The 24,801-nt window shown below is 39.5% G+C and overlaps 2 protein-coding genes across 3 annotated transcripts in view; one reads left to right on the plus strand and one right to left on the minus strand.

Annotated features, from left to right (window-relative positions):
- GKN2 (gastrokine 2) overlaps positions 1–24,801 on the plus strand; it is a 112,990-nt gene that overhangs the window by 64,186 nt on the left and 24,003 nt on the right. Inside the window, exon 1 of one of the 2 annotated variants that reach the window (XM_086700958.1) lies at positions 831–937. The exons of the other annotated variant lie outside the window; for it this stretch is intronic. Within the exon in view, the coding sequence (XP_086557084.1) occupies positions 854–937 (84 nt within the window). The 5' untranslated portion in view covers positions 831–853. Of the gene's footprint in view, positions 1–830; positions 938–24,801 lie in introns of those variants that run through there. 2 annotated transcript variants of the gene reach the window in all.
- GKN1 (gastrokine 1) lies at positions 19,030–24,635 on the minus strand. The gene is made up of 6 exons (XM_025932420.2): positions 24,506–24,635; positions 22,511–22,564; positions 22,283–22,420; positions 20,984–21,094; positions 19,932–20,079; positions 19,030–19,280 (listed from the first exon to the last, which is right to left on the minus strand). Exons 1-6 carry the CDS (start codon positions 24,515–24,517, stop codon positions 19,189–19,191), a joined length of 555 nt encoding a protein of 184 aa, XP_025788205.1. The 5' UTR covers positions 24,518–24,635; the 3' UTR covers positions 19,030–19,188.

A 24,801-nucleotide genomic window follows, 5' to 3' on the forward strand; every position in this document is an offset into this window, starting at 1 on the left:
AGGGAAGGAGGGAAAGGGAGGGTGGGGGAGAGACGGAGAGGAAGAGAGAGGAAAAGAGGAAGAGAGGAAAGGAGAGAGAAAGAGGGAGAGAGAGGGAGGGGGAGGGAAAGAGGAAGGGAGAGGGAAAGAGGAAGGGAGAGAGAGAGGTAGAAGAAGGAGGAGAAAAAAGAGTACGAGGGAGAGAGATGGGGAGAGAGGCAGTGCTGGCATGAAGAGGAAGGTGACCTTCAGAGCACAGAAGGAGAGGTTAGCATGGGCCAAGGAAATGAACTGGTATATGTCAGCAATTCTACTAGGAGGTCACTGATGTTGTATTTCATGTCCCACTCATAACAACTATGACTTCAACATTACGATCCTCATTTCATGAGTGAAAACCCGAGGCTCAGAGAGGTCAACTAACTTTCTTTAAACATCTATGCAGCCCATAGGCAATAGAGCTGGGATGCAGGCCTGTGCTTTTTCATCTGTGCTCTTTCCACCGTGTGACCCTTTGAGACGGTGTGCAGGATGCAGACAAATCTGTAAGAGGGAAGATGAGGAACAGAAGACGTTTTGAAAGATTAAGTTTAAACCTGATAATCTTTTTTGTGCAATTTTCATCCACTACTTGAGTTCCTGGGAACTTGCTTTCTGGATTCCATTTATAGCACAGTGCTTTGGCATAACAGAGTGTTTACTTCAACATTTCTTTATTCTACTGCCAGGACATTGGTTTTGTCTCGTCATTTTACAGTCTACCTAAGTAATGTTTTCAATCATTTAAATGACTGTATTGCGTTTAGGTAAGTGGATGAAGAAGCTTCTTCTTTTGGCTTATCTATCTCAGGGCCAAACATCCTTGAATTCAAACATGGGGTTGCTGCTTTCTTTACTGCAAAATCATTTCTGCAGAGCAGATCTACAGAGCAAGCAAACAGGGAAGAACCCCTTGAAGGTAAGCGTTCTAATTGCATCAGGTTCCAAGAATGTCAATGGGTTCCTGTGGACACCCCCGCCCCTGCCCCCAGTCTGACGGGTGAGGCCTCATGGAGTCTGAGAGGCAGCCAGATCCACCAGGGCCTTGTTGTCCACCAGTATGGCTGCGCATAAGTCAGCCTGTGTTTCTCAGAGCTCATATCAAACAGGAAAGGTCAATGTAGAATTCTGGAGAATCAGCTTCTCAGAGTGCCTCTTGAATATGGCAGTAAGTATGTTTGGGGTCAAAGGCAAAGACTATCTACGAGTCAAAAGCCTTAAGGGTCAGTTCAGTCCATCTGAGGCTGAGTCTTCCTGTAGGAGGAGTGATGGGGAAACGTAAATGCTTACAGAACTCTCAACAGCCGTCCCCTTTCAGCTCCTGGGAGGACTGAACCTGTGTGTGTCCACTTGTCCCTGAGTTCTGCCAAACAAATCGTGTTTACTTCGCACGTTGTGGACACTGTCACTATCTTTGAAGTAAAATGGCTGAGGAAGGAGCTGAGCTAGTGCTAAAACTTCCGTCAGAGGACATTGGCAGTCCTGTAAAGAGGAGGCAGGACCAGAACGAGGAGTGAACTGCGGTGCATCAGAGATGAAAGGGAAGATTATCAAGTGTCAGGTTCTCTGTCCACCATGGTCTTACCCGACTTCAGTGGCCAGTGGAGATATTAGCATTGGCCAGCGTTCTGGTCTCCTACTGCTACAAAATGTAATGACTTTAACGGAAATTGATTATCATTGCTCACAGCAATGTGGATTGACTTGGGCTCAGCTGGGCACCTCTAATTTGGGGTCTCCTATGTGGTCACCGCAAGGTATCAGCTGGCTACAGCCATTGAAAGGATCAACTGGGCTGGGTGTCCAAATGGCCCCTTCATAAGACTGGCAAATGATGACGGCTGCCGGCTGGGAGCTCAGGTGTACATGTGTCCTCCACAGGTGGCATGGGCTTCTTGGTGACTGGGTTCTCTGAGAAAGTGGCTCAAGAGTGAGCATTCCAAGGGACTCAGGCAAAGGTGGGAAGTCTTCTTATATGTGACCTTCAGAATTCTCAGAGCATTACTTCTGATTCTCTCTCTGTTGGTTAAGGGAAGTCATTAAGGTCAGCTTAGATCTGAAAAGTAAGAATTAAGCTCTACTTTTTGAGGCAAGGAAAAACATGCCCAAATAGTGAGGTCAGGAACTGATGGAGGCCAGATTTCAGGCATCTACTGCAGCCTGAATAAACTTCAGTCAGAGAGTAACAGCATATGTATGGAATGGAATGAAACAAATGGTCATTAAATGCTCACGATGCAACAACATCTTTGCATACATTATTACATTTGATATTTTCAACAGCCCTAAAAAGTAGTGTGGCAGATTGATTTTTTTCAGCTCCAATTCTTCACTGTGCCCTGGATCCAAGCTCTTTGCAATGTAACCTTTCGGTGCTTCTCACATGAGAAATTCACAAGGGGATTATCTCCCTGTACAAAAGCACAGGGCTTGTACCTCCCTGTACTTCCTTGACTTTTGGCCTGGTCATATGACTTACTTTGGCCCATGGAAAGATAGGAGATGTCATGCAAACAGGGGTTTGAAATATGCTTGCATTGTTTCTGAGAGTATGGTTGGCTATGCTCTCTGGTGCTTTTGTCCTTACCATGAGAATTCCTCCCAGGGGGGTGGTGCCTCTTCCAGCTGGAGCAGACAGGTGGAACAGACTGGAGAGCCAGCTGGACTCATAACTCGAAGCAGAGATGTTCAGCCCAGCCCAGCCCAGGTCAGCCAATTCCCAGCTAGCTGACCATAGATGGGTGAAAATAAATGCTTATTATTGAATGCTACTCAGAATCTGTGGTTGTTTGTCATTGTTGAGTAATAGAGTAGGCATTATTAGTTCTTTTTTTTCCCCCTAAGACCCCGATCAGTTTTTAAATCCAGCTAGGCTTAATCTAGCAGCCCATATTTTCTGCTACACTGATACTCCGGGAAATGGGCTAAGGTATTGTGACCAAGCTCCTACCCAGCCCTGGTGGGCATGTAGCGGGAAGCTGGAGGAGATCTGAGTGGGAAGGCTCCTCTCTGTATTGCTTCCCTAGGAAGTTCTTAAAGATTGCTGAGCACTTTTATCTTGGGGGGTGTGTGGTTTTGGGGGGATGCTGTTGCACTGAGTTTTGTTGTTTCCTGAGGAATTTCCACTGAAGAGATGAACAGCTGAGGAGGGAGGGCCCTTCTACAGAGCTCAAGCATGAAAGACAGCATTGTTGATTTGACTGCCTTGTGTGGTTAACTAAAAGACTCAGAATGCCCTGGGAAGGCGTTGGTCTCATAAAGAATAACTCTGTGTGTTTGTGATTGGGAATTTATAGCTCTAACATTGATACTCTACACAATGAGAATAAACAGAGGAGCTGGCTTTCATCTAAGACTTGGCTTTTAATATTTGTGCAGATTAAAGCTCTCTTTTCCACATCTCATGCTTGCTCTCTCAGTGAATGATGTTATGTGACGAAGTGTGTGAGAGAAATCCCTTTACCTGGTTCTGAATGGTTCCTTTAACCTCATGGGGGCTCAGTTTCCACTCAGGCATCATGATGCTTGCCTTAACTACCTAACACCATGAAGGGCAAACGACAGCCTGGATGGAGAAATAAAACCTTCATCAAACTGCCAGTGGGTGAGTGAATCTGTATATTTCTGGAAAAAAATTATTAACGGATATCGAGAACCCAGAAGGATGATTTTTAATTATCTTACTTTACATTAAAAAAATTTTAAATGCATTTGGGGCTTACCTCTATCATTATCTGGCCGCAGTCTGTTCAGGCCAATGCTAATATGGTCACTGTCCACTGAAGCCAGGTAAGACCTGTAGACAGAGACATCAGCAGCTCCAACAATTGTCCCTCCCATCTCTCAGCTCCAGAGTCACCACAGGTTGTCCTAGGTTCTGGGCCCATTGGCCATTTGCCATCCTCAAAGCCCCTTGGCAAGGCCTTGGTGGGATCTGACATTGGCTCAGGTTCCTCTTCAGCTCTTGGTCCAAGGTGGCATTTAAAGCCTACATATTGGCTCCTGTCTCTTCCAGATTCCCTTTGAACTGACCAAATAATCCAAAAAATTGAGTTTCAGAGACAGAGGAGTTACTTCTAAACCTTATCTATCTATCTCTATGGACCTTGGGAAAGCCAATCAATCTCCTCCAGAACACTGGGGTCCTTGGAAGGGATTAGGAACCCAGACCCCCTCAGTCCAATCATAGCATTGAGAGTCCCCTCAAGAAAATGATAACATTTACATTAGAGGATTTGATACTTGAATGTCTCCTTAGCTGTGACATTAATCCAAGAAATGCTTGCAGGAACCCCATGAAGGCTCTCCTTCCCAAGTCCTCCTCCAAACTCTAGTGCTGGTTTTAGCAGTAGAAAAGACGGAAGGATGTTGTTACCTGTAGTATGATAAAGGATCAGACTGAGAGAAGTACCCACCAATTCATGATTCCAGCAAAGAAAAGAAAACATTGCCTAAACAGTGCACTTATGGGACATAAAGAAATATCCAGATCCAGGAGGCTGGAAGTGAAGGTGTAATGAGGAGCATATTTAGATGTAGTCAAATCTCTAATATAAAAATGATTCAGGAATGGGTCCATGCTGGCCCAAGAACATCTGACTACAGTAACAAACCTAGTTTCCATTTCACTCAGATGGCTTGCAAGACATTTCAACCACAGAGTTGTAATGAGAACTGCCATTGCAGGCAGGGAAGTGCCCAGTGCCCAAGCTAACTTCAGCACTACCACCAAAGCCTAGTAAAGAAAACATTTGGTGGAGTGTGGACGTTTCCAGAACCAAGGCTGCCTCTGGCCAGATCTCTATCCCAATGCAAAAACTGCCATTTTCAGAATGGCGGAGGATGGAGCTGAGAGCAGGTGCTTTGGGGGCAAAGCCTGGTTCTGCTAGCTATTTCAGGGTTCTCAAGAGTAAAAGACATACAGAGTGCGATGGGCGTTCACACTCAGGCCAACCAGGTAAAGTATGATAAGAAAACAAGTATGTCGATTGCTTCAATGTTCCCCTAACTAGAGAATCCTATTAATTAGAAGACCCAGGTAACTTCAGGCAGTAAAACATAAAAAGAAAACCTTGTGCCCAACTGAAATATCCCAACCATGCTAAGGCTGTGTTTTGGAGCTTCCTCCTTACTACTCACAGGTAACACATATGAAGAAAGTTAAAGGAAAAAAAAAAGAAGAAAAGAAAATTGTAGGGGAATTTTATTTGCCAAAATTAAATTGGGGGAAACTCATACTAAAGTCATTTGGAAGGATGCTCTGTGAACTCTGTTCAGTTCATTTTTTTCTTTTTTTAAAATTTTCATTAAAAAAAATTTTTTTAATGTTTGTTTTTGAGAGAGAGAGACAGAGCACGAGAAAGGGACGGGCAGAGAGAGAGGAAGACACAGAATCTGAAGCAGGCTCCAGGCTCTGAGCTTGTCAGCACAGAGCCCAATGCAGGGCTGAAACTCACAAATTGAGAGATCATGACCTGAGCCAAAGTCAGACACTTAACCAACTGAGTCACCCAGGCGCCCCCATTCAGTTGTTCTTAATAGCACTGCCGTGAAGACTTGTCCTTTGTGATTGTTTATGGTTTTCTGAGTCTGGATACTTACTTGTTTTAAACATAAAGATACTTTGTAATTACTTAGTTGGCACTGTAACTTGCAGGAACCGGTGTAAATTGAAGGAAGACAGTACTTTCTTAGTTTAGAATTCTATCAGGAAATGTTTGCCACTTGAGGATAATCATGTCACCAATGCTCATATTATTCCCACTATTGGTTGCAGATACTTATATGAGTCTGCATTTCAAGGTGATTCCATGTCCAGATGAAAACACCTAAATATTAAAGTTTTTCATATTTTCTTTTCGTGTATTTGATCTGTCAAAAATGATAGGTATGATAAGGTCTCCCCTCTTTTGTACTTTTGCTAACTTCTATTAGCATTTCCAACAGGGTTTTTTGTTTGTTTTATATACTTTGAATCTACATAATTTGGTCTATAATAAATGTTACGATTGGTAGGTCTTCAATGTGAATTGCATATTTTAGCATCATAAATGACTTCCTATTATTTTATTTACTGATTTTGCCCAAAATTGTACTTTTTTTAACAATAATATTAACCCCCTAACTTTATTATTTAAAATGTACTTTTATATTGTTGCCATTTTTTTTCATGTATCAGTATTTCTTTTAGTTTCTTCTTGTCTAATACCTGGATTTTTTTTTTTTACGTTTTTATTTATTTTTGAGACAGAGAGAGACAGAACATGAACGGGGGAGGGTCAGAGAGAGAGGGAGACACAGAATCTGAAACAGGCGCCAGGCTCTGAGCCATCAGCACAGAGCCCGACGCGGGGCTCGAACTCACGGACTGCGAGATCATGACCTGAGCCGAAGTCGGACGCCCAACCGACTGAGCCACCCAGGCGCCCCACTACCTGGATTTTTAAACAAAATCTGAGTCTTTATCTTTTAATAAAATAGTCTAATCTTATCACTTAAAAATTTTTATTTCCAAATACTTTTAGATTTTTAGAGGAGTGTGATGATAGTACAGAGAGTTCCTATATACCCTTCACTTAGCTTCCTCTGATATAAATGAACATCTTTCAGAGATCATGATGATCTTTCAGAGCATCTTTCTGAACATCTTTCAGAGAACATGATGATCAGAAGCATGAAATTTATGTTTAGGCAATATTAAAAAGATGACATTAAACAATTTAAGAAACTAACATTGCCATAATATTATTAATTAACCATCAGAGTTTATTTAGCTTTCACCAGTTTTTCCATTAATGTCCCTTTTTTGTCCCCGGATCCAATCCAGGATCCCACATTGCATTGACTCATCTATCTCCTTAGTCTCCTGCAATCTGTCACAGTTTCTCCTACTCCTTGGAGTAGAGTGAATTGGGTCTTCCAAAAAGATATGGCCACTCTCTAACCCTTGATGCCTGTGAATATGATCTTATTTGGAAAAAGAGTCTTTACAGATGTAATTAAAGATCTTAGGATAAGATCATTTGGGATTTAGGGTGCACCTGAAGTCCAATGACTGCTGTCCTGATAGGAGAAAGGAAAGGAAGATTTGAGACATAGAAACAGAAGGAAGAAAGCCACCTGAAGACAGAGGCTGGGATTGGAGTGATGCAGACACAAGCCAAGCAATACCAGGAGCACCAGATGCTGGAAGAAGCCAGGAGGGATTCTTCCTACGGCCTTTGGAAGGAGGTGACCCTGCTGACCCTTTGATTTCAGACTTTGGGCTTCCAAAATTACAAAAGATTGAATACGTGCTATTTTAAGCCACATTTGTTGTGGCAGCTCTGAAAAACGAATACAAAGACCTTGACAACTTTGAAGAGTGCGACCAGATGCTTTGCAAAACGTCCATTAGTTTGGGTTTGTCTGATGTTTTCTTATGATTGTCCTGGGGTTATGGATTTGGGGGAGGAATACCAGAGTGGTGAAAGACACATCATATCAGAGGGTGCATGATATCAACATGACTGGTGATGTCGACCATGATCACTTAGTTAATTAAGGTGGTGTCTGTAAAGTTACTTTTTCTTTTTCCATGCTCTGTTTATTAGAAGCAAGTCACTGAGTCAAACCATACTCAAGGGATCCACCTTCTATAACTCTGCATTCTACTACGAATCTTGGAGCTGACACACATTCTTTTTCAAGGGGGTGCCTGAGCCTGGGTGGCTCAGTCAGTTGAGCATCTGACTCTTGATTTTGGCTCAGGTTATGATCTCAGTGTTATGGGTTTGAGCCCCATGTCAGGCTCCCTGCTGAGTGTGGAGCCTGCTTAAGATTCTCTCTCTCCCTCTCCCTCTGCCCCTGTACCCAACTTGCACATGTGCATGCACATGTACTTTCTGTCTCTAAAATAAAATAAAAAACAAAGAAAAAAAGAAACATTCCTGGAATGTTTTCAAAAGTTGTTAATAGCCTAGGCTTAAAAAAAAATTCTTAATTCCAGTTAGTAGAAATTTCACAGGGTACTTTCATTTACCACAATGAAATAAAACTATAAATTAATAATTAAAGAACAAATAACATATTAAAAACTGAGAATTCAAGATACTGTCTTTTTGTCAATGAGGAAATAAAAATGTAATTATTGGTTATTTAAATAAATAACTATAATGTCAAACATATATATCAAACATTAAGGAAGGAGGTCAAATTACATATAGGAAGAAATTAATAATGGTAAATTTTTGTATTCTTTAACCAAGAAAAGAAAGGCAAAAATAAATTCAGTAGCCAACTCAACAATTTAGAAAAGGAACAAAATAAACTTAAGGGGAGTAAGAATTACCAAATAATATTTTGAAAAGCACAATTTGATAAATTATAAAACTGAAGTGAAGAACTAATAAAGAAACCCTAGAGCGAATTCTTTGGTTTGGAGCAGAGCCCAATGTTTAGATGACACATACTTGGTTGTAGAAGTCATCTGGATGAACTATATTGCAGCTTCAGCAGGAATCTACACCAGGAGCCAAACCTTGGCAGAGCTGGAGGTTCAGCCTTAGCCTCACATTGGACAGTTACAAGTTTCAGAAGAATCAGCTTTGAGCACTGACTCCATTGTGGGTGGCAAGTGAGAGCAGACAAAGACACCTCTTTTCACATCAAACCAGACCTCCTGTTTGGGCACAGTGGTAGTTGTAATTCAGTAAGTTCTAGTAGCCATAGAAGAGTCTTCTAGGCTCAGTGAGGCATGTCTGGGGCTCTGGTTCCATGCAGAAGTAAGAGTAACCAATAAAACTCTTTAATGTGAGTACACCCCCAGCATAGTCAAGACACAGAAGGGGAAAGACCCCATAGAGATAAAAAGATTGGAATTTTGCTAATGTTGGAAGAGGGGTTTAAGTATGGTACTTTGAGATATGACCAGGGAGCCATTATTTGCACCATAACAGGCCAAATTATGTAAGAACAATTCATTAGAAGCTGTGACCCATTTCTGATTAAGTTACATGTTTTATTTTGCTTTGTGAAATAGACTTTTTAACGATGCTGAAATCATAAAACCATTTTCCTATTTGACCAAGGTTTTATTCTCCTATATCACTTAAGATAGTTCATTCCAAATATAAACTTTTTAGAGTTATCTTATTGATTTCTTTTTTTCCAAGTTAAGGCAATCTAACAATTATTACATAAATGAGACAAAACAATGCATCTTTGACAAACTGATTGTTAGCATGCTGTTTAATGGTGAAAAAAATGGAAGTATAAGTTGAGTATATCTGCTATTAGTTTTGTGTTTTATATTTCTCCTAATGTTCTAGCCAATACAATTGGCAGGGGAGGGGGAAGAGATGGAATATAAATGATGTAATAAAGAAAGCAACATGGTTAAATTTGTACATTTTATTATCTCTACAAGAATGACTTCACTTTGGATATAAGTTCTGAGTTCCAGAGTCTCTGGGTCATTTTTCACTTCTGACCAGCTGGCTACAGATTTAGCAGTTCCCACTGCCCCTACAGATTCAATAATTCACTAGAACAACTGAACTCAGCAAAGCATTATTACTATAACAGTTTTATTATAACAATGGGATGCAAAGCAGAAATAGCCAAAGGGAGATGCATAAGGCAAGTTTTGGGAGGGTCCCAAACATGAAGCTTTCTTTGTCCTTTCTCTCAGTAGAGCTAATACCTTTGCTTTTCTCAATAGTCAAAATTGTCACCCTCGTGACATTGATGTGGACTATTGCCAACCAGAGGAGATTACCTGAGTTTTGGTGTCCCTGGTTTTTATTGGGGTTTCATTATATAGGGATGATTAATTAAATCATTGGTCATGTGACTCAGTCTCTAGCCTCCTGGCTGTTATCATGTGACTTATAGACCCAACTGTCTAATCACATAGTTAATCTTTCTGGCATAACTTGCTCCTGTCCTGAGTCACATCATTAAGATAAATTATCAGGTGTGATCTGAGAGGACCACTACCAATAACAAAGATGCTCAATCACTTAAAAAAACACCTCCCAGGAAACTGGGACAGGGGCCAGCCAAATTCTTTATTATACACCTTCCTGTCTAGTACAAAACAGCAACCTTCCCCCATCTCAACTTTCTATTGATGGTTCTTCTTCCCTCATATTATTCTGTTCCCTTCTTAAGAGTTTTCATCATTACTCGTATTGTGTACTTATGTATTTATTGTTTCTCTTCACTACTGAATGTAAACTTTGTGAAGTCAGGCACTTTAATGGCTTTCCCCCCATAGTTTATCTCTATGCCTAGAAAAGTCTATCACATAGGAGGTGCTCAATAATACTTGTTAGATAGATAGATAGATAGATAAATGGCACAGAGTTGAAATGGGGTGTGCCATTGATAATGCTCTTAGTTAAGGGGGCCGAGCCATGATTTTTATTGTCTGATTTGAATCTTGTGGACCAAAGCAATACCAGGAAAGAGGATGATGAAAGCCTAATTTGAACATCTGGGTAGCAGTGATTTAACTGTAAGGTTTGGCATACTTTTGCTCTAATTTGGTTGTACTTCCTGATATTCTTGATTGGTTATTTTGGATATCTGGTGAGTGTAAAAATAAGTTAATGGATGTATGTGTCTCTTGATATGAAAGTTCCTTGGAAAATTTGACTTAGGTTAAAATTTATTCGTTGATGTTCTAGAAGGATCAGTCGCCGGAGGTTTGGTTTAAACTGTTCAGTTACATGAGAAGTGCAGTTGGGAGGAGGTCCAGAAAGATATTCTAATAATGGGCAAGGGATTGTAACAGGATATTGTCTGCTCCTCTCTGGTGCTTCTTGGGGTTACGAAGTCACTAAAACTTCTGAAGACCCTGCAAGCCAGCCCTGCATGCTCCCTACATCCCTTCCTGACCCCAGTGGGCTGAGGCGCATAGGGCGAGCCAAAGTTCGGTATGAGTCACTTGGGTTATCCACAAGGCAGACAAAACTGCAAATGGGAACCTGTGTGACAAGCTTCCAAGCAGCGATTTCGAGCCTTGCAGAAGGCAGGCTTGGCACTAGCACAGCACAGGGATGGTGGCCTCTCTCCGCGGACCTCTTGGCATCCTGGTGCTGAGTGAACACATTTTCGCTTACTTTACTCTTCCAGGGACGTGACTCAAAGGCTGCGTGTTCGGAACCACAAGCCTCAGAGCTGAGCAAGAGGCGAGAGGTCTCTGCTTTATGTTGGAAAGAAAGGGCAGTTCTTTCCCCAAAGGTCTACCCCTTGTTTGTCTTCGTAACATTATCTTACTTCTTGTGCTTTTAACTTTTAAAACTTGTCCTTAAGTCTTGAGTTAGTGCATAAGACTATTTAGGAATATAGGCCGAGTATAAAGAATAATGACACAGCACATACCCATGAACATCCCTCCCCTCGATCTAATTTGAGGGAGAGGGACGGCATTACCGTTACCTTGGAAGCCTTCCATTTGCCCCTCCATGGACCCTTCCATCCCCCTCAGGGGTGCACAATTATAGCAAGCTCTGTGTTATCATTCCTTTGCTTTGAGTCATGGTTTTACCACATATTAAGGTATTTCTAAAACAGAATATATGTGTTGTTTAGCTTCACATGTTTTTGAACTTTATGTAAATATGATTTGCTTGGCAGGCTCAACATTGTTTTCCAGAGAGTCATGCATGTTGTTGTGTATGGCTGTGATTAATTTGGTTGTCTTTTTGTGATGTTTAGTATTCTGCTAAGTAAACATATCACAATTTATTTATCTATGCTTCTATTGACAAAGATTCAGATTGTTTCTAGTTTTTTTTGCTGTTCCAAACACTGATGCTATGAGCATTCTTGTACATGTTTCTGGATGCCCATAGGCGAGAATTTCTTTGGGGTCTATACCTAAGAGTGGTAATGTTGGATCACAGGAAATTCACATCTTCAGGTTATTGGACAATGCTGAATTGTCTTCCAAAGCAGTCATGCCAATTCATGCCTGCTCTAGCCATGGACTGTTACTCTGTACCCACCTCCAACACCCGATACTAGACTTTTTCAACTGCCAATAGGTTGCATATAACATGATCTATCGCTATGATTTTAATATGCATTTTTCTTATTAATAATGAAGTTAATATCTCTTCCTATCTAGATTCGCCATCCAGGGTTCCTCTTCTAGAAACATACCTGTATCTACTTTTCTACTTCTTATTCATCTTTTTCTTGTTCATATGTAGGACTTCTTTATGAAATTTTTTAAATGAACTTTTATCCACTTTATGTGTTGCATATATCTCTACTAGTTTGTGGCTTATCTTTCTGCTGTATTTTTGGTGTCTATGGATAAAAGGACACTCTTATCTTTAATGTAGAGAAATTTATTAATATTTTGCTTTATGGCTAGAGCTTTTTCTGTAAAGTTTAGCAAATCCTTCCCTCTGTCAATAGTCCTGAAGTTATTGTTCTATATTATCTTCTAAGGCTTTTTATTTTGCCTTCTTTATTTAGGTTTTTAACATAATGAAATTGTTTTTTAAATATATGGTATAAGGCAGGGTGTCTGGTGGTATTTTCCCATTTCTTTGTATTCCATATGGCTACCTAATTATTTTAACATCACTTATGGAAGAAGCCCATCTTTCCCCCACAGACTTGGAAGGCAGTCTATATCCTATTTCAGTCACCTATAGATGTGTGGATCCATCTGCGGGCTTTCTATTTTATTCCACTGATATATTTGTATATCCCAGTACTCACATTGCATTGTCTTAACTACTATGTCTTTATGATAATTATGGTAGGTCAAGTTCACCCATTTTGTTGTTCTACGGCAGTAATTTGGCTATTCTTGACCCTTTCAAGAAGGGTCTGAGATTTTACCCTACTTGAAAGCTGTAAAGTTGCCTGCTGCAGTTTCATGGTTGACGACAGAAGACATGAGCCCCCTGGCTAAGACACAAAGGACTTTGTTAGCCACAGCACAGCAAGTAGTTTGCACTGGAGCATGTCTGTGTCAGGATTCCTTGTCCATGAGCTTCACAGGGCAGTGCATGTGGACCCAGAGGGAAGCTTGCACACACAGTGGGGTATATTACATAGTAGGGTGTAAGCTTATAAAACTCAAATATTTTATAATGGGCAGTAAACATGCCTGCTTTTTGCTCTCTAAAGAGACACTATCACTATATTCCAAGACTGCTTATTATACAAACATCCTTACAAAAAAAAGTTGAGAACAAAGAGGAGTGAGTGCTTCTACTCATAAGATGTATAGAACCATCAAGGATGCATGGAGAATTGTCTTCCAACTGGCCCCTTGATCTTGAATGCATATTATAAATTTAGCTTGTTATGTCCACACATACACATGCACACACTTGGCCTGCTGGGAATTTGTTTTGAATCGCTTTGAATCTATAGATTGAGGGAGAGCTCACATTCTTTTAGTAACACGTCCTCTAATTCATAGCCATGGTTTCTCTGCATTTACTTAGTCTACATTAATGTGTCTCAATAAAGTTTCCAGAGAAGTATAGCACATATTTTCCTTAATATATTACTTGGTAAGATCATATCCTATCTTGGCTCAAATTCCTGCAGTGTCTCCCTCTTTTACCCAGGATAATACCTGAAGTTCTAACACTGGCCTACAGAACTCCTCACAATCTGGTCCCCTATTGCCTCTTTGCTCTCATCTCCTTCCGCTCTCTGTTTCACTTATTTTCCTCAGCCACACTGACTTCCATGCTGTACTTTTATTTTATTTTATTTTATTTATTTATTTATTTTTAATTTTTTTATTTTTGAAAGAGACAGAGTGTGAGCCGAGGAGGGGCAGCGAGAAAGGGAGACACAGAATCTGAAGCAGGCTCCGGGCTCTGAGCTGTTAGCACAGAGCCTGACATGGGACTCGAACTCATGAACTGTGAGATCATGAAGTGAGCCAAAGTCAGATGCTTAACTGATTGAACCACCCAGGTGCCCTCCACGCTCTACTTTTAATTTGTCCAGACACACTTCTGCCTTAGCATGTAGCACTATTTCCTTTGCCCATAATGCTTTTTTCCCCCAGAAATATTGGCATGGCTAACTGCTTAATCTCTTTTAGTCTTCGTTCAAAGGTCACCTTTCAATGACGCCTATCCTACATACCTGTTAATAATTGCAAACTGCCTCTTCCCTCCTGTCACTCTTGATTTCCCTTACCCTGCTCTGTATTTTCCCCTTAGTATTTGTTATTTTCTATTTGGTAGAATAGAATTTGCTTAAGAAACATTACTTAAATTAAGTAATTTTTTTTCCAAATTTTGTCGTATATTTTCCTGGTATATAAACACTATTTCAAAATAAAGTTTCTAGGGGTGCCTGGTGGCTCATTAGGTTGGTCATCTGACTCTTGATTTTGGCTCAGGTCATGACCTCACAATTTGTGGGATCCAGTTCATGTCGGGCTCCCTACTGATAGCACAGAACCTGCTTGGGATTCTCTCTCTCCCTCTTTTTCTTCCCTCCCCTCTTGTGTATGTGTGTGTGTGTTCTCTCTCTTTCAAAATAAATTAGTAAGCATTTAAAAAAAAACCCAAACAAAATAAAGTTTCTATATGTTTGTTGTTGATCTATAGAAATGCAGCTTATATTTGATAGCCAATTTTGTATGCAGGGACCTTTCTAAATGCCCTGATTCCCATAAATTATCTACAGATTTGTTTGTATTTTTACACAGAAAACTATGTCATTTGGGCATAAGGATAGTTTTTTTTCTTCCCTCCTTCCTTTCGAATCTTTATATTTAATTTTTTTTTCTTTACTAACTTTCAGTACAATGTTTCTAGAAGTTTTGATGACAGGCATTTGTCTTATTTCTTGTCTTAAGAGGAATGTTTTCATTGTTTTACATGATACAGTAGTTTTTATTTTCAGATAATCTTAGATTAGTTTCTTTTAATTCTAAGTCTTCTGAGAATACTTGTTTATTATGATGAATATTTAACTTTATTATGTTTATTTATTACTATTTTTGCTACTATTGAGATATATCATAAGATTGTTGTCTGTTGATTTTTCAATGTGGCAAATTACATTATTAATTTCCTAGTATCAGACCATTTGCATTACTAGGAAAAATCCAACATAGTCGTGCTGTATTCAATCTTTTCAACACTTTGCTCAGTTCATTTGCTATCAGTTTGTTAAGGCATTTTGCATCTGTAATCTGTATTCATAACAGAGATTGCTCTGTATTTTTCTTTTCCCATACAATCCTTGTCAGGTTTTGGAATTGAGTTACTCATATTCTCCTGAAATGCATTGGAGAGTACTCCGCCCTTCCCTCCTCCCCAACCTATACATTTGAATAGTTATTTAAGATTAGAATAATCTGTATTTTCAACGTTTGTTAAATCTCAGTATAAAAACCACCTCGGTCTGGAATTTTCTTGTGTAAAGTTTTTAAACTTCTGAACCATTTCCGTTACTGGTTGTAGAATTATTCAGGCTCTATATTTCTTCTTGGGTGACCTTTGGTAGGTTATTTCTTAGGAAATTTGGGAGCACCTGGGTGGCTCAGTCAGTTGGGAGCCTGACTTCAGCTCGGGTCATGATCTTGTGGTTTGTGAGTTCGAGCCCCACGTCGGGCTCTGTGCTGACAGCTCAGAGCCTGGAGCCCGCTTCAGATTCTCTTTCTGTCTTTCTGCCCCTCCCTTGCTCGCTCTCTGTCTCTCTTCCAAATATAAACAGTAAAACAAAAAGAAATTAAAAAAAAAAAGAAATTCAACTTAAGCTTCCAAATTCATTGATATAAAGGTGTTCACAATATCATTTTATGAACATCTTTAAATCTGTGGCATCTGTAGCTCGGTATCCTTTTTTTCTTTTTAGCATTGCTTGCGAATTATCTCCTTTTTTTTTAGTGTTTCTTTTTTTTAATTAATTAATTTAAAAAATTGGAGTGTACTTGACACACAATGTTACATTAATTTCAGATGCGTAACTCAGCAGCTTGACAAGTTTGTACATTATGCTTTGTTCACCGCAAGTGCAGCTACCCTCTGTCCTGTTATGTTGCTGTTACAGTATCATTGACTGTCTTCCTGACGCGGTGCCTTTTATTCCTGTGACTTATTCATCCTGGAACTGGAAGCCTGGGCCACCCCCTCCCCTTCTGTGTTGTCCAGTTCCCTACCCCTGACCCCTCTGGCAACCTTTGGTTTGTTCTCTGTAGTTCTAGATCTAATTCTGCTTTTTGTTTGTTTATTCATTTGTTTTTGGTTTTGTTTTTTAAGCTTTTTTTTTTTTTTTTACTTTTTTCAAATGCTTATTTATTTATTTACTTACTTACTTATTTATAAGAGAGAGAAAGAGAGGGAGGGGCAGAGAGAGACAGTGAGAGAATCCTAAGTGCTGTCAGCACAGAGCCGGATGCAGGGCCCGATCTCACGAGCCCTGAGATCTTGACCTGAGCCAAAATCAAGAGTTGGACACTTAACTAAGTCACCGAGGAGCTCCTGTTTTTGTTTTTGTTTAGATTCCACTTATTTATTTTTCTTTATGGTCAATTCTATCGAAAGTTTGTCAATTTTATGCCTTTCCAAAGAACCAAGTTTTGACTTTGTTTGTTGAGTCTTACTATTGCACATTTTTTTTCTATTTTATTAACTTCTGATATTGTCAATAATACTTCTTTCTTCCTACTTATTTTGGATATTTTATGCTTTTCCTCATTTTTAAAGTTGAATTTTTGACTCAATTTTCAGCTTTTCTTCTTTGATGAATAGAACATTTCAGACAATAATATTTCTTTTATCCTTTGCTGCAGCCGCTACTCAGGTTTTGACGTACTGCTTTCCTTATTGCACAGTTTCAAATGCATTCCACTCTCATCATGAATTCTTCTTTGGCTCATTTGTTATTTAAAAATATGCTGCCTAATTTCAAAACAAATGCAGCTATCTTGTTTTATTTGGAAGGGAATATTTGTTCTCTTAATGAAATTGAAGTTAGAAAAATGTGTGTTTCATAATGCCAATCATTTGAAATTTTTTGAGATCTGACTTCTGTCTTAGCATGTGATCAGTATTTGCAAATGTCCCATAAGTACTTTAGAATAATATGTATTCTTAAGTGTTATACATATGTTCACTAAAATAAGCTTGTTGGGGCGCCTGGGTGGCTCAGTCGGTTAAGCGTCCAACTTCAGCTTAGGTCATGATCTCACAGTTCGTGAGTTCGAGCCCCGCGTCGGGCTCTGTGCTGACAGCTTAGGGCCTGGAGCCTGCTTCACATTCTGTGTCTCCCTCTCTCTCTGCCCCTTCCCTGCTCATGCTCTGTCTCTCTCTGTCTCAAAAATAAATAAACATTAAAAAAAAATTTTTTAATAAAAAAAAATAAAATAAGCTTGTTAATTTTGTTGAATGTTTTTATATCCTTAGCTGCTTTATCTGTAAGTTATTGAAAAATATGTGTTAAAATCTTCAACTAGAACAGTTAGTTATTAAATTCTCCTGTAATTTGTATAATTTTTCTGTAATATATTCTGAGAGGTGTATATAATCTAGAATTTTTGTATCTTCCTAGTGAATTTAATTTCTTCTCCTGAAATAGTGACTAGACAATTCTAGGAAACATGGGATTCATCAGCTCCCAAAAGTCAGTTACATGCCACTGTATCCAGTTTGTGACTCACAGGTTTCTTTGTCTCTCGATCACAGGGATAGGGCAGTATCTAAGCCTTGATCTTTGATGGGTGTCCACATTTCATGGCTTCAGGGTACTTTGAAATTTCTACTGCTCTGGTAGTACACATCATGTGAACATCAATAAAATTGCCTCAAAGTAAAGAAAATTATTATAATTGCTTTCCAATAAGGCCTGGTAAATGTTGCATTTTTACAAATGATGAGAATCAGTGTCCTCATTTTTTTGTTGTTGTTATGGCTATTTAGGGGTATCCCATCTGAAAACATTAGAATGGATTAGTTATCCTCTTATGGCATCAGGATTTAAGAAGTATGCGTAGGAGTTTTTAGGGTTTTGTTTGTTTGTTTGTTTTTTACTGAATGGTAGTTTCATACCGTCACATACAATATTTGGAGACTATTTTTCCCTGAGATCTTTTTCCTTCACTGGAGACTGCACTGCTGTATCTGTACTATGTGACTCCACTTTCCTGGCCAGTGAGTGGAGGCTGTGGGCCCTTGAACCTAACAGGGTCAAGGAAAATTGGAATTGAGAGTCAAAAGAGTAAGACATTACCTCTTGAGCTGGAAAGGTAGAAATATGGAGATGAGGCTAACATTTTGGCTCAGCCATCTTCTGGCATGAGTTAGGAAAGAGCCATCTGTGAGATGGAAAGAGAGAGAAGCAGAATTTAAATGTTTATTTATTTATTTATTTTGAGAGAGTGAGAGAGAGAGAGAGAGAGCAGGGGAGGGGCTGAGAGAGAAAGAATCCCAAGCAGGCTCTGTGCTGTAGAGCAGAGCCTGTCTTGGGTTCTTGATCTCATGAACTGTGAGATCATGACCTGAGCTAAAATCAAGAGTCAAATACTTAACAGACTGAGCCACCCAGACGCCCCTAAAGAATATTAAAAAAAAAAAAAATGTTTATTGAAGAGAGAGAAGCAGAATTTAAAGAGGAGCAGAGAAGAACTAATACGTGGCTTCCAGGAGAGAGGAGACTTGGGTCTTGATCTCAATATGGTTCCTGGTTCCAGTGTCTTTGATTTTCTTGCCCTAAGATTATTTTAGATACTCCAATATCCTTGCAGTAAACCTCCCTTTCTGGCATCAGCTTGTTTGAGTGGATTTCTGCCCTTGCTGATCTGAAATGTTACTGTGCACATCAACTGTGGAACAGTTTTTAGAGCAGTCAGATTGCCTTGGATTCATTCCCAGAACCGTGGTTAGTAGTATCCAAAGCATCTGAAGGGGTTCTTTATAAGGGACAGGCCCTGAATATAGGCTAACAGTTGGGTCTAATACACTTGGACGGCCTACCCACCACCACATGGCACTTTTGATCCTATGCATTCCAAACAGAAATCATAAGGAATTTAGTGCTGAGGAGATTTATTGAAACTTAAAGAAGCCAAACATAACTGGAAGAATACATTTCAGAATGACATGATAAAAACCTTTAGAACCCAATGTGGTTTTTTTTTGCATAAAATATTCTGATCATTAAATTCAAAGTGACTTTTTTTTTTTCTTTTTACACCTCCAATTCTCCACATAAGGAAATTCTCAGAATCCAGAGTATATCAGCACGGAGGCATGCTTTTGAGTAAAAGAACAGGCTTGCCCCTGATTTAAAAAAAAAAAAAAAAAGAAAGAAACTGATATCAATGTCTTTACAAGGACTTTTTTTTTGGCGGGGGGGAGGTGTTACAGTTTCCAAACTAGCTATGCACAGATTTCAAGATCTATCTATCTATCCATCTATCTATCATCTATCTATTTAGATTAAATCAATCACTTCAGAGATCTGGAAAGTTGCCATTAGGTTAAGTAGGTGGATACTTTGTTTTTGTGCAAGTTATTCTTTGAAGGCCCAGAAATTAAGTGAATGAGCTATAACAAGTCAATAGATTCTATTAACATTCTTTTTTCACTGAGAAATTCATGCAACACTTTAAATATATTTTGTGGTAACTCCAGATCCACTCTTGAAAGGTCGTATTTCCCAATGGTGAAGAGCACAGAATCCAACGCCAAAATGCGTGGGACTGACCCAGACAAAGGATTTATGACCTATCCCTGTGCCTCAGTTTCCTCATCCAGAAAGTGGGAATAACAATACCTATCACATAAGACTGCTGGCAGGAGTTAATAATTTCACACACTTAAAGCACAGAGCAAGTGCTAAGTAACTGGTGTCTTCTGTAGACATGCCCGAGAATAGTCTGACCATATCAGCAGCAATAACTCACAATGCACCATAGAAAGCCTACTTACCTTCAATCTCATCAGCTGTGTATGTTGGAATCCCTCTGCACATGCCAGCGATGGGTTTCCCTAACTTTTCCAGATCATTGACTCTCTCAGGGTTGATTGAGTATATCAGACTCGTGGGAGGTGGTCCCCCTGGTCCTTTACCCTGAAGCTGAGTGTGGAAAGGAAAAGAGGGAATGAATGCCCAGCTCAGTAGTTTGTTGATGAGGGATGGGTACAAGGCCAGTACGGGGTATTGCTTGGCTACCGTTTTCTCATAATCAAAATGGCTGTTGGAGTTGAAGAGCCAACTCCAGCCCCGTGTATCTCAGAATTTCTGTGTCCCAAAAGATTTAGGTGGTGTGAAACGTCAGTTTCTCATAAAAGCAGAAATCTGAGGCTAAATTTATTCTGAAGCTTGGACCTCATTTGGTCATTTGGTATTTTTTGGATTGAGCTATATAATAATCAGATTCTGAGAATGGAGTTTATCTTCTCTACTGTGTCAGTGAAAGGTACCTATCTGTCAGTTACAGAAATATGAACTCAAGCAAACATTTTAAAGAGCAATGCATCTTCTGTCCCCACCCAACTAGGGTTGCCAGGTAAAACAAAGGACACTCAGTTATATTTAAATTTTAGATAAACAAATCATTTTTTCAGTGTATGTCCTAAATATTGCATAGGATATACTTATGCTAAAAAAAAACAAAAACAAAAACTTATCCATTGTTTATCTGAAACTCAAACTTAACTGGGTATCCTCTATTTTTATTTCTAAATCTAATAACCCCAACCCAACTTTTGTGTAACTTTGTGTAACTCCAAGTGGAGAAGTGCAGGCAGCTCCCGTTGGCTTGAGCAGAGCTTTGCTCCTTGAACAGTAAAGACAGGTGTGAGCCACAGCACTGAGTGTGGTGGCAGCTGCCTCTCCTCAGGAAAGTACTAGTTCCTCTTCCCTTTTTGTGCTGCACGTTACAACGTACTGTGGTCACGAGGAAATGACTGTGACCTCATTATTTACTGGCAACCAAAAGACCTCCCTTGAACAAAATCAGAAAGACTTTTATTTATACCTTCTTTTCCTTGACCAGTGCATCAAGAGTATGAAGAGAGGGCGTGACATCCTTGTTCATTCTGTGCACAATGCATACCTTCTTTTTAAAGAGTCTAATCGCAGCAAAGTTCTGTTAAAGAAAAAGGTAGATGGAAGGAAGTAGGTTTTCCAAGGAAGTTTTTTGTTTTTTTTTTTTTTTTTTCATCAGACATCAGTTTTACCAGCAGAGGGAAATAGAACTCAAGAATGAACCTAGCTAGATAAGAACATCAGATCTGGCCCTGTTTTGCAATCATGTCTATAGCTAACGTTTGTAAGAACCTAGTGTCTAACTCGTTGCTCTCTCTTCAATTTCTAACATGGAGTCATTCTACATATGTCCGTTTTGCTGAAATAAACTTCAAATTGCTATCACATTTGAGTCTCATTTGATCTTCACAACATTTCTAGGAGACAGGTAAGACAGGGATTAGTTTTCTAATTGACCACATGGATAAAACTGAAACAATAAAGAATGGGCTTATTAAAAGTACAAAATTTGAGGGGAGCCTGGGTGGCACAGTCGGTTAAGCGTCCGACTTCAGCCACGTCATGATCTCGTGGTCCGTGAGTTCGAGCCCCGCGTCAGGCCCCGGGCTGATGGCTCAGAGCCTGGAGCCTGTTTCCGATTCTGTGTCTCCCTCTCTCTCTGCCCCTTGCCCGTTCATGCTCTGTCTCTCTCTGTCCCAAAAATAAATAAATGTTGAAAAAAAAAAAAGTACAAAATTTGTTACATACAAAGATGGTAATTGCAGAGGTGGGTCTCCTAACCAGAGTCAAGTGTTGTTTTTGTTTGGTTTTTGTTTTGTGTTTCTCTTACCAGTTAATATTGTCACCTACATTTCCTTTGTTTTTTTTTCTTTCGAGTTACAGGTGAAATGTCCATCTCTGGCTTTTTGGAAGGAAATTGAAGATAGACTGAAATAGGGAGCAGTAGTATTGTGCAGGTTTTTCCTCATTACTGAGGGTATCTCGAGAGAAGGCAGAAGGTTGTTCGTATTTTTCTAACAGCCCCACAATTCTGTGGGCATAGTGGATCCTAATTACCATTCATTGCTTTGAATTTTAACTGATTGTGGGAAACATTAATAGTGTTATATCTAGTAGTGAAACTGGGTGACCAAAGTAGGCACTTTGACTTACAACTCTATGCTTATGTGCAGTTAGAAATTATTTTATTTTAAATTCTTTTATCGTTAGCAGACATTTTTGTTGTTGTTGTTATAAAAAAAGAAACATCATATTTGTAAAGAACAGAAATTGCATGTTGGCTACCTACAGTATTGTAATCCCAGAGGGCATTCCAGGAGTCCCATCCATTGTTATTGTCAATATTGGCCACATTGTGTTCATTGTTGACACTCACTGACTGCTGCCCACTTATACCACTGTTGCTGTCACCGCCAATGTTGATATCCTGAAATTTACAAGAAATTGACGGTGATTTAATGCCACATTTCTTTGCAAATGCATTTTAATAATACACTTTAAAAAGTGTAATACTTACAGTGAAAGCAAGGGCTGGGGTCAGGAAGACTCCAAGAAGTCCGGCAAAGACAATCTAAAAATCATAAATAACATTGGTCTACTATCACATGGCAAAACAATGTCCTCTTCTTTCTCTACCCAAGCTTATAAAAAATACTGATTTTACCACTCTCTCAAGTGATCCGTCTTTCTTCTTTGACCTTGTATTTTTTTTTCAACCATAGAAAGTTTTAATGATAATGTAAGATTATAGCTTAATTACTGTAGTAATCATGTTATTGTGGTATGTAGTTTTAGAATTGTTAATGTAGGAGCACCTGGGTGGCTCAGTCAGTTAAGCATCTGACTCTTGGTTTCGGCTCAGCTCATGATTTCACGGTTTGTGGGTTCAAGCCTCATGTCAGGCTCTGGGCTGACAGTGCGGAGCCTGCTTGGGATCCTTTCCATCTCTCTCTGCCCCTCCCCTGCTCACACCCACTCTCTCTCTTTCCAAATAAATAAACATTTTTTAAAAAAAGAAAAATAATAATTGTCAATGTAGGTCTTATAAAAAACTGATGTAGTATCAGTACATTGAAAAGTACATTTGAAAATGAATAGCATATACAATATGAAGATGGATATACGTTCTGAGAATTAAGTCTGAAAACGATTTAATTTTCCTCTTTGATCTGGGATACTTTCCTCCCTTCATCGACCTCCTAATAAAAAATGACTCTTTTTATCGAAAACAATTTTTTTAAAGCAATGGATTGGTAAGCAGGCTAGCTGCTGCTATTGAGAGACCGAGGATGGAGAGGTCCGGCTGTCAAGTGTGGTTAGCAGAAAGGCAGTCAGTAACTGTCCCGGGATACCTAGGTTAGTCATTTGTCATCGGGTACATGACATTAGTTGTCAGAACACAGAGCTTTATGCAGGTGCCCAATTCTGAGTACCTGTTCACATTTCCTTTACCGGGGATAAAATGGTTTGAGATCTGCCCTGGTGATTTAAGGTAATTCTTTTATTTGCTTAATTTTTCTCCTGATAGCTTAAGATGGAGGTAAAAATTAGTCTCCTACACAGTGAGAGATGGGGGAAATTTTAGAGATCCTCTAGTACATAACAATCCATTCACATATGAGGAAACTGAGCTTCAGATGTTCAGTAACGTGGCCAAGGTTGTATCGGCTAAGATTGTACCCCTTGTTCACGGCAGAACCAGGAGAGAAACCAGATCTGACCTGGGTTGGGAACTTTTTTTTTTTCTTAATTTTTTGACCTTGCTGTTATTAGAACTAATTTCTAGATAATTATGTTACATTTGCAACTCCATTACGAAGCAGACACTGCTGTAACATAGTGTTTAATATGTTGAAACATGAAAATATTCATCGGGTTTCTAGCCCCTCTGCATCTTGTTATAAGTGACACACAGCACCACCAGTTCCTTTGGTGGAATTTCATGGTGTACCTACTGCACTCTTAGCTTTTTATCTGGAGCCATAGGTGAGAGACTGTACTAGCTTCACGCTTCAGGTATTTTTCATGGGTAAATGACTATGGACAGGGTTCAAGCAAATCTTTCTCACCTGGACCTCTGTTTCACAGCAGAGAATGTGACAATAAGTCTCTCACCCATCCAATTTGATAATGAGCTTTTATCTTGCCTGAACATGTTCAGGAGTTTGGTCAAAAGAGGTATTCAGCAATGTGGGGAAAGATTAGATATTTTCTAGGACTTAGGGACTGCTTGCTTTATGACCAGACCTGAACAAGGAGAACTGAAAGGTAATTTTATTAAGATAGCATGGTATACGATGCTCACAGAGCTGTCTGCTCCCAGTGTAACTATGGCTGCCCTCAGAGATGTTTTTATTTGCCACAATTCAATGAAAAGAAAGGAGATTTTTTTTTTTTTCAAAATAAATTTTCCATTATGGTGAGATTGTCATAAGAAGCAGACCCACTTAGCTCAGAACATTAACAGTCTCTAGCCATCAGATAATGAATTCAAAAGGAAAAATCTACTCACTGTGAGCTTCATCTTGGCTTCACCAAAGCAATGGAGTGGAGAAGAAGGCAGGCATGAACTCAGATGAGAGCCCTTCTCATATTTGTACTTAGCCAGCTTTACTCAAACTAGGTGTGACTAGGTGGGGTCAAAGATTTATCTTTCTCCAGCTTCCATATCTGTGCCATGATCCAGCATACCAGGAAGCCTTTGGGAATATCTCCTTGGTCAGCAAGGCATTTTGACATGGAGCTGAGCTGACTCATCATTGGTTGAAGTTGAAGATATCACAACAAACTCAATATGATTAATGATAG

The sequence above is a fragment of the Puma concolor genome, chromosome A3 (genome assembly GCF_028749965.1).
Source record: "Puma concolor isolate L17-30 chromosome A3, mPumCon1.1.hap2, whole genome shotgun sequence".
Classification (NCBI taxonomy): domain Eukaryota; kingdom Metazoa; phylum Chordata; class Mammalia; order Carnivora; family Felidae; genus Puma; species Puma concolor.

Coding starts and splice junctions, on each gene's coding strand:
- GKN1 (XM_025932420.2), bottom strand. Junction 21,095..22,282: donor CCCTCTGGGATTACAATACT/GTAGGTAGCCAA, acceptor TTTCTTTAACAG/AACTTTGCTGCGATTAGACT. Junction 19,281..19,931: donor CACAGCTGATGAGATTGAAG/GTAAGTAGGCTT, acceptor TTTTTAAATCAG/GGGCAAGCCTGTTCTTTTAC.